This window comes from Mytilus californianus, unplaced genomic scaffold, assembly GCF_021869535.1.
Source record: "Mytilus californianus isolate M0D057914Y unplaced genomic scaffold, xbMytCali1.0.p SCAF_6, whole genome shotgun sequence".
NCBI classification, from domain to species: domain Eukaryota; kingdom Metazoa; phylum Mollusca; class Bivalvia; order Mytilida; family Mytilidae; genus Mytilus; species Mytilus californianus.
The window spans coordinates 98,846,788-98,865,327 of record NW_026262712.1 but is presented as its reverse complement, the minus strand read 5'-3'; the positions used below and the strand labels follow the sequence as shown (position 1 = coordinate 98,865,327).

General features: G+C 31.2%; 1 protein-coding gene across 6 annotated transcripts in view; it reads right to left on the bottom strand.

The window, feature by feature from the left end:
- The window catches only part of LOC127706201 (uncharacterized), a 62,728-nt gene that overhangs the window by 6,902 nt on the left and 37,286 nt on the right, over positions 1 to 18,540 (bottom strand). For 5 of the 6 annotated variants that reach the window (XM_052210680.1, XM_052210682.1, XM_052210681.1 and 2 more), the window contains 3 exons: positions 5,944 to 6,089; positions 1,833 to 3,624; positions 1,023 to 1,114 (listed from right to left, as the gene is read on the bottom strand). In XM_052210680.1, the coding sequence (XP_052066640.1) occupies positions 1,023 to 1,114; positions 1,833 to 3,624; positions 5,944 to 6,089 (2,030 nt within the window). Of the gene's footprint in view, positions 1 to 1,022; positions 1,115 to 1,832; positions 3,625 to 4,889; positions 5,009 to 5,943; positions 6,090 to 18,540 lie in introns of those variants that run through there. The other variant, XM_052210684.1, reaches the window with a different exon arrangement.

Sequence of the window (18,540 nt, the reverse complement as noted above, 5' to 3'; positions counted from 1 at the left end):
TATTAATTTTTGTATTGTCTGATGTTATCTAATAATTATGTACGTTACATAGATGTTTAATAAGGATTCAATCATTGGCAGATATTAATCACATGATGTTTAAAGTAAAGACCAATTAAATGCAACATCCATGAATGTACATGTTCTCCATGACAAAGTGTACAACATTGTACAGAATGAATGTCTTTGAATGAGTCTTATCACCACATTTATATTTACATGAGCAACACAATGGGTGCTACATGTGAAGCAGGATCTGCTTAGCATTCTGAAGCACCTGAGAACTTCCTGAGTTTTTGATGGAGTTGAGTATTGCTCAGTCTTTAGTTTTCTATGTTTTATTTTGTAGGTTGTTGTTTGTCTTTTTGTTGTTTTTTGTTTTGTTTTTTGACATGGTATTGTCAGTTGGTCTTCCATTTGTGTGTTTGAATATCTCCTTGGTATCTTCCACCGCTCTTACATAACAAATTACACACACCACATTAAGCATGTTAAAACTTAGTTTTGCCTGGTTTTTCCTGGCATTGAAATGTAATTATGAGTTGAATGCCTCTTTTTTTATAGTTTAATATGGGGGTAAATAGCATTAACCATGAAGAATACATTGTTTGAATGAAGCATTTCCACAATTCATACAAAATAAGCTTCCATCAATGCTTCTACATGGACCCCAATAAAAGTACAAAAACAACTTCAATTTCTATTTATTTTTTGTAATGTAAGATTTTGTGTTTCCTGGTGTCTTGTTTTTTTGTAATAATTAAATTCATGTCTTATAATTTTTGTTTTTCAACTGGTATTGTCAATATTTTTTTCATAAATCTTTATTGTCTAGTGTTTGGTCTTTATTTTGTTTCTGTGATCTTGTACTGTCTGATTGACCTTGTATGAATTTCTAGAAAGATTTTTTTGTGGGAGGAGGTGGGGTATTCATCATCTTTCATGTGTATTTTTTCTAATTTAAGACTCTGTTAATCTGTTGTTCCCATACACTGTTTACATACTCTTAATAGTATACTAACCCTCCTGATGGTATTAGCCCTGTCTGTCTGTCCCTTCCATTCTTTGTCAACATACTTTGTTATGTGCACTCTATCACAAATCTGTACAATTCCTAGTGAATATATATATATATAAATATACATTTATATATTACATATCTAGACATAATAGCATGAATTTCTGGTTAATAAAGAACATTGTTACTTAATGGAGCATTTAAAAGTGGCATGATGTCAAGCATCAAACAGCAAAGATTTCAACAGAACCTATATCACCTTTGAACAGGTTCAGATGTATAAGTATTTAAAAAAAAATGCTTTTTACTTCTAATTTCAATCTAAATTAACTGAATTTGTAACCATCTTTCTCTGTTGTAATACAAACTGTCAACATATTGACCAGAATTTGTTCGCTTCATTGCCCATGACTGCTCATAATTCATCTTGTTAAATTGATTTTTACAATATTTTAAGACCTTATCTACATCATTGTGTACATGTATGAAATTGACAAATTAAAGTTACTAGAGAAAAAACTTATTTTAAATTGTCAGCATTGTAAACATATATATAATACTCAGTAAGATAGAAGATAAATGTCCAATCCGAAAATAAACAATGCAATTAAAAAATCTTACTTTTAATAAATTAAAATAAAATTCAAACAGACTAACTGTTTGAATTATCTTATCCTCTAGATGTCTTTTGTTGTTTTTTGTGTTGTTAATGTTATTGGGTTGCTGTCTCATTGACCATTATCACACCCCCTTTAGTCATATGTAATGGTAATCAAATTAAGTTTGTAATCCCGTGAGAACAATTATACTTTACCATTATTATTAGCTTCCTGTTTTCCATTGCAATAATTCTCTTCCTTTATTCCGTTTGACTTTTGACCCTGACTCTGACTAGAATCTCTTGCACTCTCATATAAACTACTTGAAGATGCCTCAGATGACATTTTAATACTGGATTTACTGTTTAACTGTGAAGACTCTTTAGCTGAGGAACTTGATGTAGCAGTCTCACCATCCATGTGTGATGAATCCTTTGCAGAGGACGAAAAATTTAACTTTGAATGTGAAGGACTGTCTGAAAAATCCTCTTTTGGCCAATCACTTAGATTAACTTCAAAGCATTCATCAGTAGATATATTATCTAATGTGCCATCTTTTTCAACATCTGATTCCATCGGACTTTCAAAGCTAAATCCATTATTTGTGTCCTTACTGAATAATTTTGAATGAAATTTATTTCTTAAAGAGTTTCCTGGTTCACTACATCTACGACTGCTTGGTGTATTTTTGTTGGAATTATCACCATGTAACCCCTCTGAGTCCCACGACAGATCAGGTACATCCAAACTGCCATTACAAGCAGGAGAGCTATCTGTACTACTAACAGACAAACTACGAGATCGACTCAGTCTATTTCTAGTTTTATCTACAATTTCTACAGCTTTCTTGGCTAATGGATGACTTGGGGAATATTCTATGCTACTGCTATCACTTTGTAAAGCTATGTTCTTTAATTGATTTAATTTATTGGTCAGACTAGCAAACTCTTCCTCAATGTCTACTACCTCTTCCTCCAATTGATAGAATTGGTCCTCTGTAGAACGTCCTACTTCATAAACAGAGCTGAACATTTCATTGTCTGGTGTTGCCAATCCTGACAGGCTTTCGGATTCAATACTGTACTTACGGTATCTAGCATACGGAGAAAATTCTGGTGATGAATCTAAAGACGATGAATTACTGGATCCAGCACCATTATGACATTCCTGTAAACGATAAAGTAAAGATTCACGGAAGAATCGATCGGGGGACCTGAGTTTGGGTAAAGAGGAAACTGAATCTTTTTCATCGCAACTACCTGATTCATCGGCATTGGACACCCGACAATCATCCGTACCTGACTTTTTGGAGTCTGTGTTGTAATCTGAACTATAGGAAGACAAAGGTTGCTGCAGAATATTGGTTTTATTATGATTTATCTGAGTGCCTTGATACCTATCTTGACCATCATCCTCTGATGGTGGTGTTAGTAACACACTACTGACCGTCAGTAAATCATCAGATAGTTCTATATGGTATCTGTTATTACTAGTCTTACTATCACAGTTTTCTTTATGAGATAAATCTTCAATTTCTACTTGTATATTAGCCTCTTTGTCAGGAGCACCTGTTGAATCAGGTAAATGGCTAATTAAATCATCTGATAACTGTGCTGCATGGTTTGCATGTCTTAGTGATTCTCTCATGTTTCTATCAGTCAGGGACTGCAGACTAACATTGGCTTTAAGTGACCCTTCTAGATCTAGGTTTGAGACATCCGAGGCAGAATGAACTAATTGGTTAATACTAAGTTCACTTTGACTAGAAGGTACTTTGATTGGCAATGATCTTGTTAGGTCTTTATCTGAGGAGGTCTTCCTTCTTTTTACCTTCTTTCTCTGTCTGACATGTGAAGATTCTGTTTGTATTTTGAGATTGTCCCTGCTACGAGATTTTCTTCCAACATGTAAAGCTACACCTGTGGTAGGACTGAAATAAGCTGAGGTTTCTGCTTTATTGGAGTTAGAATTTCCCATACTTGTTTCACATTTTGTTCCATCAATTTCCTGAAAATAAAATCGACAAATATTACTTTTCTTAAGGGATACACTATTTTTAATATACAAAATCCTATAGCCTTCAAAGTTCTCATAACATGCATAGAGTATGATTTGATACTGTAAAGTAATGTTTTTGTTATTGGAAAAAATTGACTGGATTGGTTTTGCAAAAAATAAAAACTCTCGTTTTAAATTTTGATAACATTATTTGATATACAACAATTTCCTGAAATCACAATAACTAATCTGACATTTTTGTCCATTGTTTAAACATCACAATGATAATGCAAAAAAAAAAAATTCTGAATTTATAGTACACTACTGTTAATAATCATTAGTACTTTTTTTTAAAAAGTTTTATATCTAACTTAAATAAAATCAGAACTTTGAGTCTTCAGTACCTTTAAATTTATAATAAGATGAAAAATTATGTGAAACAACAATTTTCTTTTTCCTATTTTTTTATTTCCGAGTATTGCTTTTGGTTTCATATTATAAATCACACATATATTTATGTTTACATAATCTCTGACAACCATCTTAAACTTCCGGATAAAAACTTGGTAAACAACATTTTCTCAGAAACCAAGAAGTTTTATCTTCAATGAATTGTTTGTTTTCACCAATGAATCTTTGAACTGTTCAGTGTAGGGTTAGTTTACATGATAAATGACATGACATACACTGTCCTTTAGTTCACAGGTTTACAAAAACATTCCCATTTTGGGAGTTCTTTGGCATAATCTTTAGTTTATACTGTTCACTGTTGGAATACATCTTTTTCTTGTTTATCTTGTACCATGGTTATAGTTTTTTGGGTCTCTTTGGTTTTATATTTGCGATTTCACTCCTGAAATAACTGGTTCAATACATTCTACCTTATTATTGTATACCATAGCTGTCTTAAAATGTATTTACACTTACTTAATAAACAACTGAAATACCTTTAAAGATTATCTTTGGTTATAATCCATGCACATGTACAAATGTATACATAATATATGTATAGAAACCTTTATTTCAATGTAATTATTGTAGCGTATTAAATTCTCATCTCAAGAATGCTCACATGTACAAATACACGATGTCTCCAAGATAATTTATATGAACATTTTCTCAGGATAAATTTTAACCTTTAAATTAATGTGAATGCATGTGAAAATTAGTACCTGACTACCAAACAAAGGCCATTAATTGTTATTTTAATATGTCATTAAGCTTTAAAAATTCACAAATCTGAAGTTTTTGAAGAGTGATAAGATAAAACCTACCCTTAAGCCATTGATCTGTATAATATAAATGATTACACAAGATCAATTTATCATTTTCATTCTCGTGACAAGCAGAATCTTTAGATGTCATTATAAAATATTGACTAGGTACACTTCCTGTTGTTTACCGAAGGGAGCTAACTCTAGAAAAACTTCAGAAAATTGGGGATGTTTCAAAATAAATAAGACAATATTATTTCCAACATTCAGAGTGGTTACTTATCATCACTTTAATGTGTTGCACATCACTAGTGCTGTATTAATTATATAGTGCTGTATTAATATTATATAGCGCTGTATTAATATTATATAGTGCTGTATTAATATTATATAGTGCTGTATTAATATTATATAGTGCTGTATTAATTATATAGTGCTGTATTAATATTATATAGTGCTGTATTAATTATATAGTGCTGTATTAATTATATAGTGCTGTATTAATATTATATAGTGCTGTATTAATTATATAGTGCTTAATTATATAGTGCTGTATTAATTATATAGTGCTGTATTAATATTATATAGTGCTGTATTAATTATATAGTGCTGTATTAATATTATATAGTGCTGTATTAATTATATAGTGCTGTATTAATTATATAGTGCTGTATTAATATTATATAGTGCTGTATTAATTATATAGTGCTGTATTAATTATATAGTGCTGTATTAATATTATATAGTGCTGTATTAATATTATATAGTGCTGTATTAATATTATATAGTGCTGTATTTATATTATATAGTGCACTATTAATTATAATGTTAATAATTCTTATACATCACACAAGTATATAAATATTGTGTTAGAGTCAACATTAATGAGAAGGTAACTAAGCAACACAATATTCTAGAAAGGACATACAGAGTGCAATATATGGCATTTAACGTTAGACAAGTGTCTATACTATACAGTCAAGCTAAATCTCCCAGAGTCTCAAACTTAACAGAATCAGATGCTACCACAGTAGGCCATACAAACCCAATTTCAGGTATTTTTTGTTTGTTTCATAATTAATACTTGTTTTTATCAATATCAAATTTTGATTACCTGTGAACCATTCCTCTTCTGAGATTTTTTCTTTTTTAGTGATTTCTTGAACAGCGGTTGTATAAATCTACAGTACAGTCTGTATAGAATGAAGCCACCAAGTCCAAATGTTATACCAACAGCACAGATCACTGTCGCTGACTTGGCTGAAAAAGAAAAAGTGTCCAAATGTTATACCAACAGCACAGATCACTGTCGCTGACTTGGCTGAAAAAGAAAAAGTGTCCAAATTTTATACCAACAGCACAGATCACTGTTGCTGACTTTTGGCTGAAAAAGAAAAAGTGTCCAAATGTTATACCAACAGCACAGATCACTGTCGCTGACTTGGCTGAAAAAGAAAAAGTTTCCAAATTTTATACCAACAGCACGGATCACTGTCGCTGACTTGGCTGAAAAAGAAAAAGTGTCCAAATGTTATACCAACAGCACAGATCACTGTCGCTGACTTGGCTGAAAAAGAAAAAGTGTCCAAATGTTATACCAACAGCACAAATAACTGACTTGCTTGAATTATATGATTAACAAAAGCACACCTTTCAGTCTTAATTAACATTTTAATTCGCTACGGAGATTCCTTATATCATCAAGTTATTGGAATTCCAATGGGGACTAACTGTGCACTACTTATTGCGCACCTGTTTCTGTATTGTTATGAGTTACAATTTTTGACTAAAATCAGCAAAGACCCATCGAAACAACATCTGATACAAAAATTTAAAAACATTTTTAGATATTTGTATGATATATTGGCTCTCAATAATGACGACTTCAGTATGAGTATGTACACTAAAGATATTTATCCTGCTGAACTGACTTTAAATAAAGCTAATACTAACAGTGTGAACACTGCCCTTTCCTGGGTCTTGATATCTATATCTTTAACGGGAAGCTTAATACCAAAGTTTACGATAAAAGAGATGATTTTTCATTTCCTATTGTTAATTATCTATTTTTAGATGGTGACATTCCCTTGAATATATAAAATTCTAAAATATGAATGGTGGTCATTCCCTTGGAATATATAAAATCCTAAAATATTTGTGAGCAAAAATAAAAATGGAGGTGCACAATGGCATTTATGTGAGGAAGATTTTAAGAAAATTCCATGAACTTTGATTTGGGGTTCAGGAGAGGGGAATGTGTACATGATTTGCTGAAGGATAAACCATGAAAAAGAGTTCAACTTTAATGAAGGACAATTATCTACAATATGACACTGTATGACAAACAGTATTTGACACATGTTACATATTTTACAGTGAAAACCTTCTATGGACAGAATAAATATGAATATTACCAACACCTTTTACAAACCTAGCATAAATCTGCCCATTAACCAGCAGGTCTATAGCACATGCCAAGTGTACAATTTTTTTAATTTATAATTGACACTAAATATCAAATTTTATAATCAATAAGGTAAAGTCATGGCAGTTATCAAACATATTAAAATGATTTGACTATAATATTACTCCATATTATATAATGACAACATGTTGCATTTCTTTATTTGACTTTATATAAACATTGATCAATAGACCATTATACAACAATCAAATATATTTTATTGTATATATTTCAAAATTGATTAAAAGTCATGGTCTGTGTATTTTCATTTTAGGGTATATAAGTAGATAATATAAAATTATCAAACTATAAATAAGTGTACAACTTTGTAGCATTTATTTTTCTGAATAATACGAAATTATCATTTTTACCAAAAATCAGCAAGAGCCTAGAAAAGATTTAAAAAAAGATAATAGCATACCGTAGTAGTCAGGACAATAAATAACAGCATATTTGTTTTTTTTTTCATTGTTTCGTACATAAATCAGGTCGTTTTAAGTTTTCTCCTTTGAATTGTGTTACATTTGCCATTTCAGGGCCTTTTACATCTGACTATGTGGTATGGGTTATTGCTCATTGTTGAAGGCTATACGGGGACTTATAGTTATAAACTTTTATGTCATTTGATCTCTAGTGGAGAGTCATCTCACAAATTTGTTTTTTGTTCATTGTTTTGTACATAAATCAGGCTGTTAGTTTTCTCGTTTGAATTGTTTTACATTTGTCAATTCAGGGCCTTTTATAGTGGACTATGCAGTATGGGGTTTGCTCATTGTTGAAGGTAGTACAGTGACCTATAGTTGTAAACTTCTATGTCATATGGTCTCTGGTGGAGAGTTGGCAATCATACCACATCTTCTTATTTTCATAGATAAGGTATTATTATTCAAAATGGTGCATGTATCACCAAAGTGTGATTTGAGAAAGGAAGATCAATAAATCAGGAAAGATGATGTTAGGTAAAAGTCAGACAGACCTAAAAGAATGATCAATGAACCATGAAAGAAGTCAGAGTCTTGATTCTGTCAGATAGTACTAGACAGACATGTAAACTATAGTCCAAATACATTTCTCCTAGTACTTACAGTAACATAGACATGTTAGACATTGGACAACCATAATGTTAATCAATGAATGACTAAAATAAACAGTGGCTGATGAGTATTTTAACCTCACAATGATTTTACAGACCAAATATGGGTGAGATTTTACTATAGTAACTGATGAGATCAATTATTCAATAAAACTAAGCAATTTATTTCCTTACAAAACAATACAAAGAGGTCAAGGACAAGGACAATGTATATATAAACCAAATGGGAAATTTAGTCTTAATGATCATACTGTATTAAGATATGAATGATAAATCTGTTTATCTATTAAAATAAAAAGCTTTATGCACACAGGTTACCCCATTACATTTATGCTACTCAGAAACCACTGCAGGACTTTCATACATTTACAATATACCTTAGGTCTTAAAAAATCACATGTTTCCCCTAAGCCTACCTACCCTAAAGATGTTTTTGTCATTTTTGAACAAGCACTAAAGTCAGACTGTTTTCTCTGTTTAAACCAGTCAAAAACTTGTTGAAAACTAAAATTAATTGCCTCACTACCTACCCTTACTTTTACAGCATGTTGGCAGAAACACAATTATGATTTTTTAGACCTTATTTACACTCAGCACCTTTTATCATAAGCAAGACAAGAATATGCTGTCATTTCGGGGCCTTTTATAGCTGACTATGCGGTATGGGCTTTGCTCATTGTTGAAGGCTGTACAGTGACCTATAGTTGTTAATTTCTGTGTCATTTGTTCTCTTGTGGAGAGTTGTCTCATTGGCAATCATACCACATCTTCTTTTTATACTTATAATATCCTCACAACTCATTATAAATTTGCCTTAAAACTTTTTTGCAACTGTAAAGTTACCGTTGTGAAAATTTAATAACAATGTTGAGGCAAAACTTAGATTGAAAAGGTATATGACCTCATTATCTTTTGGCAATCATGTTGATAACAATTACTCAAAATAATAGAAAGAGAATTCCAATATTAGCCTTGACAGTATTCTTTGTATTAATGTATTGTCAGATGTCTTTTTCTATAATGTATATTTCTTTGTTTTGATAGAAACCGTATCTCACCTGTCAAATGAACAATATCATCAGGAGTATACAACACTTCCCCCACAAAACAGAAACATAGGTCCTCATAAAAGTTGACATCAATATCCATATTATCAAACAACACGTACATGTTTTACAACAATCCTAGAGTTTTACATTCTGACAATGTTTGAAAGTCCAGTTGGTCCTAAGACCTATATATGGCCATGTTTTCCATTTAATTGTTTTACTATTCTTCTGGTTTTCTTGAGCCATTTAATTTTATACCACAATGTTTTCATATTATCCAAAGAAATATAATATCTGCATGAATGACATCAAACAGACCTAATTACAGTAACACATCATGGAATTTAATTCATTTTCTTCTTGTTCGTGTAACAAATAAATATCAATATAAACATAGGATCATCATAAATACATGTGGTTTCCCTTGATACCCCTCTTAAAACACAATCAAGGTTTGCACATTTCTAGACAAATTCACAAATGAAGATGTATGTGTAGATATATACTGAGCCTGTAAAAATAAACTACAAAGAAACCAGCTGTTGGCAACTAAGATGTAAAACTTGCATCTTGGTATTTAACATGTTTAAGTGCAAACTAAGGTACATACATGAAAATTATTTTTACTTATCATGTGTGTAATCACATCTGAAGCTTATTTCAGTGACTGCATAAAATCTAAGTAACTTTAACTTTGAACTAAATGTTATTCTATTCAAAGTTGTTCTAGAGCCTTGAGCCATAAAAATTCTGATGTACTGTAATAAAAGATCAGGGTTCAAATGTCGCTCGCCAATGGACATATGTTATTTTTTTGAGGGAAATACCTCCTAATATTTTTTGGGGTTCTTTTAAATTTGTCATCAAAATATGATTATAGATCTAGTTGGAGACCTAATGCTGATATAAATAAACCTTTGAATATTTATAAATTTCATAAAAATCTTAAATTTGTTTTGGGGTGATAGTTCTGGCAATGCTATGTTCAATATAAAATATATATTTTAAAAAAAACGAAAGAAATAAAAATTACTAAATTTATCAAGACATTACTGTATAAATTTAATAAAATCTAACAAGAAATGTAACCTTAAGAGTGGATACAATGCAATTTTCCATGGAACCAAGGGACATAACTCTTGTAAAATAATTGATCAGTGCTGATAGTCAAACTCATCCAAGACATTACAGATATATCAAACCTTTGATATAAATTTCATAAAAATTTTACAAGAATCATATGTGTGGTAGTGCTTTCAAAGCCGAACAAAGGGACAGACTAACATTCAGACAAAACTTTATTGCCGTGTATTTCTATGTCCCTCCACTGTACGGCAGCAGGGGACAAAAAGCAGAGACTTGGTTTTAAGTCACTTTTCATTGTTAATTTTTAATTTATGTACATGTACACCACACATCTCCTTTTTTCAGGGTTCATTGTTTATTTAGTTTAGGTTGTATTGTTTGGTTGCTGTCTTATTGATGTTCACCCCACATCTTTAAAACAGAAATGAAAAATACATTTTGAGTTTGATTTGTTGATTTAATATTGAGTAGCTAATTATTCAACAACCAACACAGTCATGTTCACTTGAAAATCAAAATAACCAAGTACGGTAGTTACTTTGTACTTTGTCTACGTTTAATAATCTTTAAATATTTAACAAAAAAATGCCAGTCTAATGCATTATATACCATGTTCACTGTATAAGATATTTCATAAATTGTCATTCAAATTTCAAATAGACAAAAGAATTTGACAATCCACAGAAAGATCTGATACCATAGAAACATAAACAAGTGTGAAATCATTTAAGATATTATGGCTATCAGCCATAACTTTGGCATTTACTTAGGAAAGAATTGTATAAACTTAAATATATTCTGATCTATCAAATAATCTGGTAACAGCAATTTATAAACTTTGGAAGCTTTACAGAAACAATATTTTATTATGAATTAAGGTAATAAAGCTTTATAGGAAAAATTGTATTATATAATATATATACTATAAAACTTAAGAATGTCTTAGTTGAAACAATTAGAAAAGTGTTATATGATGATGAAGACATTTAATGCATTACCGGCATATACTATTTGAACGATTTAGACAAATTAATTTAAAATATGATTCTTTATTTGTTTCAAGTATTAATAAAAGCGGAATTTTGATATAATATTTCGCTTTAAGCAGTCTGTTCTGCCCAAATTTGTCAAAATAAGCTCAAAAACATCACTGAGTCAATAAAAAAATTAACCTCTTTGAATCTGTATTCATGTGACCTTCAATTTAATTAACCCTTTAGCTGGAGATTGGGTTACACATATACTAGGAGTGTATTTATTAAAAGGAAAAGAATGTCAACATTGAAAGTGAATTAAGGTCACCATGAATTAAGGTCACCGTGAACCAGGCGGATCCGATTTCATTAACTATTTCGATCCACAAAAATTCATTCTTATACAAACAAGGAATTATTGGAATCATGAATAATAATGAATTCTGGAAAATTGATCAGTAATTTTTGATGAAAACTAACTCAGATTGGGAGGGTTAGCTCGGATGCATGCATGGCTAATTGAGTTAGTTATATCAGTGAAATTAAAATGAAAAATCCAATTGCACATGCTCACTATCTATTTATGATTATATTTATGTTTATATCAAGTTATATGACCATCAGCAGTCTTTGGATGTCATCTTGATGGTTAAATAAATGTAATCTAGACTAAAATACACATAAAATGCTGATACATATTATTGAGTCCATGCATTGTTAACTGTTTATTTTAGACTTTTTGTAATTTGAATATACGAAGGTCTGGATGGGGGTCCATCATTTCTGCATTCTTTAATTTCTTAGGCCATTTTAATCTATTCTGTATTTATTTTGCCAAATATTCTGTAATCTTTATATTTCAGCACCCTATTTTTCTCTATTCATTATTTTTTTGGCCCATTTTTTGTTCTTTATATTTTCATCCTTTATTCGGCACTTTGTGCCACTTTTTCTTTATTCTGTAAACCCTATCCAGACCCTCATAAAAGTTTTGTATGTTATAAATCAAATATGAGAATTTGAGTAAATAAAATGCTCCGCTGGGCGCAGCTTGATACGACCGCAGAGGTCGAACCCTGAACAGTTGGGGCAAGTATGGACACAACATTCAAGCTTGATACAGCTCTGAATTTGGATTGTGATTAAATATTTGACACAGCATAAGTTTCTGACACAGTAAATTATGAAGGGGCGCTCATTACTATATATATTTGCAGGTAATATTCTTTTTCCTTTTCGAAGAGCTTCATACCACATCTTCTATTTTTATAATAACAACTTAGTTCATTAATTGCCAAAATAAGTCCAGTTCTTAAAATTGTCAAAATTGGCATAAAAGTCATTGCTCACAGACAAAATTACCAAATGGTAAACATACATTTGATTTTCAGGCTTATCTTAGCATAATCTCGGGTAATCATTAAAAGAAGATGGTAACTTGAACTGTTCTAGCTACAATTAATGATGACAACATATCTTTAATTACCATATACATGTATACTGAAAGCATTCGGCAAAAAATTATGTCTTGATTGAAGTAAATTTGAAGGCAGTACTTCAATACATTTTAAAAATTTTAATAGTCGTTCATTTTTTAAATTGTATTCATATACCAGTAATATTTTCAATTTATTTTCTTTCAGATGAAGTCCTCCAGAACTAACAGAGACGATAAATTTTTCAAACATTAAAATATTTTTAAGCTTCTAGGCAGTATTTTAGACTTTTGAATGCAAATGCATCATGAATTAAATGGGCAAAGCAAGGTGTTCTGAAGTCTACAAAAGACTTTCTTTACCACAATCCATGGTGAAAGTCATTGAGGCATTGATCACTATGGTATTTCCATCTTCACTGCGAATTGATTTGAAATTGTTCATTCTTCTGTTGTTTGATTTTAACTTGCCAGACATTACATGGGCATTTTGGCTTGTGCTTCATAAATAATCCATATCCCCCTTTCTGTTTTGAGTGCCAAAGGTTGCAGGTTCAATCCCCAGCCAGATAAAATAAGACATTATAATGGTCTTTGCTGCTTCTCATCCAAGCCGACAGCATCTAGGAGCAAAAGCAAAGGTCAGCTTACAGAGGCAACAGAGTCTGTATAATGTGTCTTTGTGGAAAATCCTGCTAAGTGTGTCGGTCTAGTACAAAGCAGAGATCATATTACATCAACTTGTTCTCGTCCTAATGTGCACATACTAGTTTGACACTGGACCTTAAACAATAATTAATCCATCCATCCATAAAATCTGGTGTGTCAGTCTGGTACAAAGAACAGTTCTTATTGCATTTGGTACTCATATCATATCAACATCTCAGTTCACGACTAAAGATATGAACAGATCTGGAAGAATCATTCAGTTACATCTTAAAACTTTTTCGATAAAGATATCATGAATCTTATTTTTCACCTCCTGTAACAATTTTGGCCCCATTTAGTGCGACCCATCTAGATAGCAAATTTTCTTAATGTATTACTGAAGAAGATGTTGCTAATGTTACTATTACAAATTGGTTTCTTGTGTATTCATTTTATACAAAGTACACCTGCCAATGACATTCTGTATATTTAGATATTCTAAACCAGACTGTACAATTTAATTACTCAAAGCATTTATAAAGCACGACTGTGTGCATACATTTTATTTTTTAAAGATGCTGTTGCTAATGTGACATGTCCAAATGTCGCTAACGTTACTCATTTTTGTCTCCGTCACATTAGCAACAGCCTTAATTCAAAACATGTTTTCTTTCAAAAATTTGGCACAAATTAAACTAGTAAAAAGTAAATATTGGCAACACATGCAACTTTATACTTATTCAATTCTTTTTACTGTGTATTAGATGTCATTTACTTTGAAAAACATAAACTTTTTGTCCCATTTTCCATATGTCACATGTCCATCATCTTAAACATATTTTTTTTCCACTAATATATTAGAAATAGTAATGTGTAAGATGCTGAATATCTTCCTAAATCCTTTACCTTTTAGAATTTATTTTGGTTTTATTGCTGGTTAAAGGCTTTAAACCAAAATTAATGAAAATTTGGTCCAGGGTGCAAAAGGAGAAAATGTGGGTATCCCTGTTTCCTTGTCAACCATTCAATAATCCCTTACATTATTTACTCCTTTTTTGAAGAATTATGATCTACTGATAATAAATTTTCAGAAAATATAATTTTTTTTCGTGTTATGCCTTCTTTAATTATTTATCATGGAAGTAGGAGGCAGAACACAATACTGTAAAATCTGCCATAGGTTTCTGACACAGAATGAATGTGGTCTAAGAACTTTAATTTTTTTAATTTACCTATTATGGTCCAATATCCAAAATCTAAATACATGGTAAGATTCAGCATATCAAAGAATCCAAAGAATTCAATTTTTGATGAAATCAAACAAAGTTTAATTTTGGACCCTTTTGACCTCAATGTGGACCAATTTGATAACGGGGCCCAAAAATCGAATACATGGTTAGATTCAGCATATCAAAGAACCCCATATATTCAATTTTTGTTGAAATCAAACAAAGTTTAATTTTGGACCCCAATTTGGACCAACTTGAAAACTGGGCCCATAATCAAAAATCTAAACACATGTTTAGATTCAGCATATCAAAGAACCCAAAGAATTCAATTTTTGTTAAAATCAAACTAAGTTTAATTTTGGACCCTTTGGACCTTAATGTAGACCAATTTAAAAAACTGGACCCAAAATTAAAAATCTATATACACGGTTAGATTTGGCATATCAAAGAACCCCAATAATTCAATTTTTGATGAAATAAAACAAAGTTTAATTTTGGACCCTTTTGACCTCAATGTGGACCAATTTGATAACGGGGCCCAAAAATCTAAATACATGGTTAGATTCAGCATATCAAAGAACCCCATATATTCAATTTTTGTTGAAATCAAACAAAGTTTAATTTTGGACCCCAATTTGGACCAACTTGAAAACTGGGCCCAAAATAAAAAACCTAAACACATGTTTAGACTCAGCATATCAAAGAACCCCAAGAATTCAATTTTTGTTAAAATCAAACTAAGTTTAATTTTGGACCCTTTGGACCTTAATGTAGACCAATTTAAAAAACGGGACCCAAAATTAAAAATCTTAATACACGGTTAGGTTTGGCATATCAAAGAACCCCAATAATTCAATTTTTGATGAAATAAAACAAAGTTTAATTTTGGACCCTTTTGACCTCAATATGAACCAATTTGATAGCGGGGCCCACAAATAAAAAATCAAAATACATGGTTAGATTCAGCATATCAAAGAACCCCATATATTCAATTTTTGTTGAAATCAAACAAAGTTTAATTTTGGACCCCAATTTGGACCAACTTGAAAACTGGGCCCGAAATCAAAAATCTAAATACATGTTTAGATTCAGCATATCAAAGAACCCCATATATTCAATTTTTGTTAAAATCAAACTAAGTTTAATTTTGGACCCTTTGGACCTTAATGTAGACCAATTTGAAAACTGGACCCTAAATTAAAAATCTAAATACGCGGTTAGATTTGGCCTTTCAAAGAACCCCAATAATTCAATTTTTGATGAAATAAAACAAAGTTTATTTTGACCCTTTTGACCTCAATATGAACCAATTTGATAGCGGGCCCACAAATAAAAAATCCAAATACATGGTTAGATTCAGCATATCAAAGAACCCCATATATTCAATTTTTGTCGAAATCAAACAAAGTTTAATTTTGGACCCCAATTTGGACCAACTTGAAAACTGGGCCCGAAATCAAAAATCTAAATACATGTTTAGATTCAGCATATCAAAGAACCCCATATATTCAATTTTTGTTAAAATCAAACTAAGTTTAATTTTGGACCCTTTGGACCTTAATGTGGACCAATTTGAAAACTGGACTCAAAATGAAAAATCTAAATACATGGTTAGATTCAGCATATCAAAGAACCCCATATATTCAATTTATGTTGAAATCAAACAAAGTTTAATTTTGGACCCCAATTTGGACCAACTTGAAAACTGGGCCCGAAATCAAAAATGTAAATACATGTTTAGATTCAGCATATCAAAGAACCCCAAGAATTCAATTTTTGTTAAAATCAAACTAAGTTTAATTTTGGACCCTTTGGACCTTAATGTAGACCAATTTGAAAACTGGACCCCAAAATTAAAAATCTAAATACACAGTCAGATTTGGCATAACAAATAAATAAATGTGGTCAAAGATTTTACAAATCTAATGCGCCATACTGTGCAATTAAAGATTACTTCTTGAAATTTTTCAATATTTGAAATTTGAAAGAAAAAAAAATATTTGAAGAATAATTCTTTTTAATTTCTGGAATCTGAAATGAAAAAATTGACCCCCCACAATTTCTTTTTACCCCTCCCCCCCCCTCGCTTTTTCCCCCAAAAAATTCTTTCCCTCAAGATATGGTCATAATCTCAATTCAAATTTCCAATGGAATTTGCAACCATAATTACCCATTTAAATTTACCATAGTGCTATCTTAATCTATTTTATGATAGAATTTAAAATATGGTGTCAAATCTTTCACATGGATTTTTTTTTGTAAAAAAAAGAAGATGCAGCATTTGCAGATATTTTTACTGGTCTTCCTTTATAAATATGCATTTCTTTAAACATAATTTAAAAGCAGTGTAAGGGAAGTAATCAAAACGTTGTATGTGGATTACCTCCCTTACACTGTTTTAAATTGTCTTAATTGTTCATTAACCATTACTTTATACATAATTTAAAAGCAGTGTAAGGGAGGTAATTCTAATGATGAATTTGATTTATCTCCCTTACACTGCTTTAAATTATGTTTTGTACTAAAGTATTTGTCCATATAAAAATGCTTGTTTTTTGCCCCTTTTTTGGCCCCTAATTCCTAAAATTTTGAGGCATTTACCCCCAAAATCAATCCCAGCATTCCCTTTGTGATATGGAACCTTGTGGTACAATGTCAGAGAGATCCATACACTAACACACAAGTTATGTCTGGAAGTTACAAAAATGCTTATTTTTGGCCCCTTTTGGCCCCTAATTCCTTAACTGTTGGTACCATTACCCCCAAATCAATCCCCACCTTCCTTTTGTGGTATTGAACCTTATGGTAAAATTTCATTGAGATCCATTCACTTAAACTAAAGTTAGAGTGCAAAAACTAATGTGTCTTCGGACGACGACGACGACGACGACGACGACACCAACGTCATACCAATATACGACCACAAAAATTTTTTTGCGGTGTATAAAAATCAGTGAACATGAATTTGACAGTTTAAATGCCCCTTTAAAAAATGTTTAGAACAATTTTCAATAGTAGAACAAAAAAGAAAACAAATGTTGACAAGATTTGGGCAACTTTTATCAAGAAGCACTAAAAATTTGTCATGCCTGCTGGAAAGGCCTTTAAGTTTTAAAGTAATAAGCATAGTAAAAGCTTTTTTTTTGTAAATGATCATAATCACTTCAGTTTGTTATTGTTTTTTTTTGTGCATACTCCTGGCTTTCAATGTTCCATGAACTCTGGAAAATAACACCTTATATAATGGTACAATTACTCTGACAGACAATCTTAAGTTTGACCTCAACAAATTTTCTTTCCAGACAGTAGATTGATTGATTGGTGTTAATGCCACTCTCAGTACTATTGTGCTATTTAAAGGCGGTCAGTTTGTACTGATGGAGGAAGCCGAAGTGACCAGAGAGAACCACAGACCTTTGGTAGGAAATCTGACAATCTTAGTCAATTAACATTGGAGTCGAGCGCACCTGCCACATGTGGAATTGGAACCCACAACCTCAGTGTAGACAGGCTAGTGGTACAGTGACTACTAAGTCATTAGGCCACCGTCACAGGCTCTCTCCAGACAGTAGACTGTTCATGTATATAATGTGCAACGTTTACTCCATTCACAAGATAGAAATGATTAGAGATGGATCCACAATCATGATCATATCTAATTTATCACAATCATGATAGGTTTTAGTGTGTGCATACTCATATAAATACAAATGAATGTTTAAGAATTATGACT